The sequence below is a fragment of the Panicum virgatum genome, chromosome 2K (assembly GCF_016808335.1).
Source record: "Panicum virgatum strain AP13 chromosome 2K, P.virgatum_v5, whole genome shotgun sequence".
In the NCBI taxonomy this organism is placed as follows: Eukaryota; Viridiplantae; Streptophyta; class Magnoliopsida; order Poales; family Poaceae; genus Panicum; species Panicum virgatum.
The window spans coordinates 17974806-17976817 of NC_053137.1; the positions used below are offsets into that span (position 1 = coordinate 17974806).

The 2012-nt window shown below is 53.2% G+C and overlaps 1 protein-coding gene across 1 annotated transcript; it reads left to right on the forward strand.

The window, feature by feature from the left end:
* The first annotated feature begins 683 nt into the window (after nt 1-683).
* On the forward strand, nt 684-1136 carry LOC120695171 (disease resistance protein Pik-2-like). Its single transcript, XM_039978477.1, has one exon. The coding sequence runs from the start codon at nt 684-686 to the stop codon at nt 1134-1136; it is 453 nt and encodes a 150-aa protein (XP_039834411.1).
* Nucleotides 1137-2012: the final 876 nt, after the last annotated feature.

The window sequence follows — 2012 nt, forward strand, 5'->3', positions numbered from 1 at the left end:
CCTGGAGCTTGTCGGCGCGTGGTGCACCTGGCCTTCTCCTGGTGCGTGGTGCTCGGCCTTCAGTTTTGCTGTCTGCATCCTGCCCGAGTTGCCGGTCACCCTTCTCTCCTAGCCTGCGCTCGTGATTGGACAACAGATTGGATGAGATGCACTACTGTGCGTTCGTGTGCTGAGCTTGCATATTTCCTGGAGATAGCTCAAAGCTGAATTTGTGTGAATGCTAGCAGCTTTGAGTTTCAGACATATGTACCATGCTACTTGACAGTTTTTTCCTCTTTTGCTGCATCTGAAATTCACTTGTCATTTGTAGGGATACTTGTAGATGACCAAACACTAATCCCAGGAAACACATACAAGGCATGGGTGGCCGATGCAACAAGTTTTGATTTATTTGCATTCACAAATGATTCTTTCATGCCACAAACCAATACACAAAGATCCATTCACATATTTGATCACCATGTTTTATGTGCCTAAGAATGTATTAAATAGTCTGCAGACAGCCACACTGACACACCATTATATAGGTTGTCTGTTCTGTCGTCTGCGTGCGCTATTCTAGACACATATGCCAGTCGTCTAACTATTGTACATGCCCTTAATGCACAACAAGAACACACAGCTGTGCTGGGCTACGTGCCTCAGCTGTTCTGAACACGCTGGCATTTCTCTGCGACCGAGGCATGGCCGGAGCAATGCTGCTGGTCTGCGCCACAACGGGCGCGACGAGCTCGACCGCCGTCGCTAAGCTCACGGACCTGCTCGGCGGCGAGCGCGGCAAGCTCCTCCTCGGCGGCGTCCAGGACGAGCTCGGCGGCATGGACGCGCTGCTGCAGCGGCTCGCCGGCATTGAGGACGAGGGCGGCCAGCTGGGCGCGAAGGCCCGGGAGTGGCGCCGCGAGGTGCGCGAGCTGGGCTACGACGTCGAGGACTGTGTCGACATGTTCACGCAGGCGCTGGCGCGGCGCGGCGGCGGGGCCGCGGCCGGGTTCGTTCGGAGGAAGACGGTGCGTGGCATGGTGCTGTGGTGGGAGAGCAGCAAGGTCGCCGGCGAGGTGCACGAGCTCCGCGTCCTCGAGGAGGGCACCGCCGTAAGCGCCACCGCATTGACGGTTAGAAATGCATGCAATTTATAATACTATATTTTAATTTTAAAATACAATCGGTAAAACATAATACTCCCTCCCTATCTTTTTTATTTGTCGTGTTGACTTTTTTATCACAATTTTGACTACTCGTCTTATTCAAAAAATTTGTGCGAACATTCGAAAACATAAATCATACTTAAAATACCTTAGATGATTAAGTGAGTCATACATAAGATTTTTGAAACTTACAATTTTTTTTTAATAAGACGAGTGGTCAAAGTTGTGATAAAAAAATCAACGCGACAAATAAAAAGATACGGAGGGAGTAATTAGTAATCTTGTGATAACAAAGTGTAACACCCAAACTTCAAATTGAGTTTGTTTTCAAATGAATTTTTGTTCAAATGAAGATTGGGTTAAAAAAACTTCTTTCTCCTCTCTTCCAGCCCAGCCCACATCTCTCCCTCCCCTCTTTTCTTTTCTTCTCGGCCCAGCAAGCCCATCCCGCCGGCCCAGTCCACCTCCACCCTCTCTCCCTCTCACTTCCAGGTGGGACCACCCGTCAGGGTCTCCCCTAACCTCCCGCCGTCTCCTCTCCCCACCATGCCAAGCGCCGCCGTTCGCTTCTCCTCTCGCGCGGCTGCCCGCCTTCCCTTCCCTCCCTGTTCACTGCCCCATTCAAAGCTCAGTGGAGCCGTTCCCCTCCATCCCCTCGCCTCCCTCGTTCCTCGGCCGCTAACGGCCGCCATCACCGCCGAGGCCATTAATGGCCGGCCACCGAAGCATCGCGCCCCCAGCTCTCCCCGCCGGCCTTCCCCCCCTTTCTCGGCCTATAAAGCTTGAGCCCAAGCCTCCTAGCCCGCTCCTTTCCACGCTCCTCGCTCCCCGCTCGCTCAGCGCCGCCGCGCGAGCTCTGCACGGTGC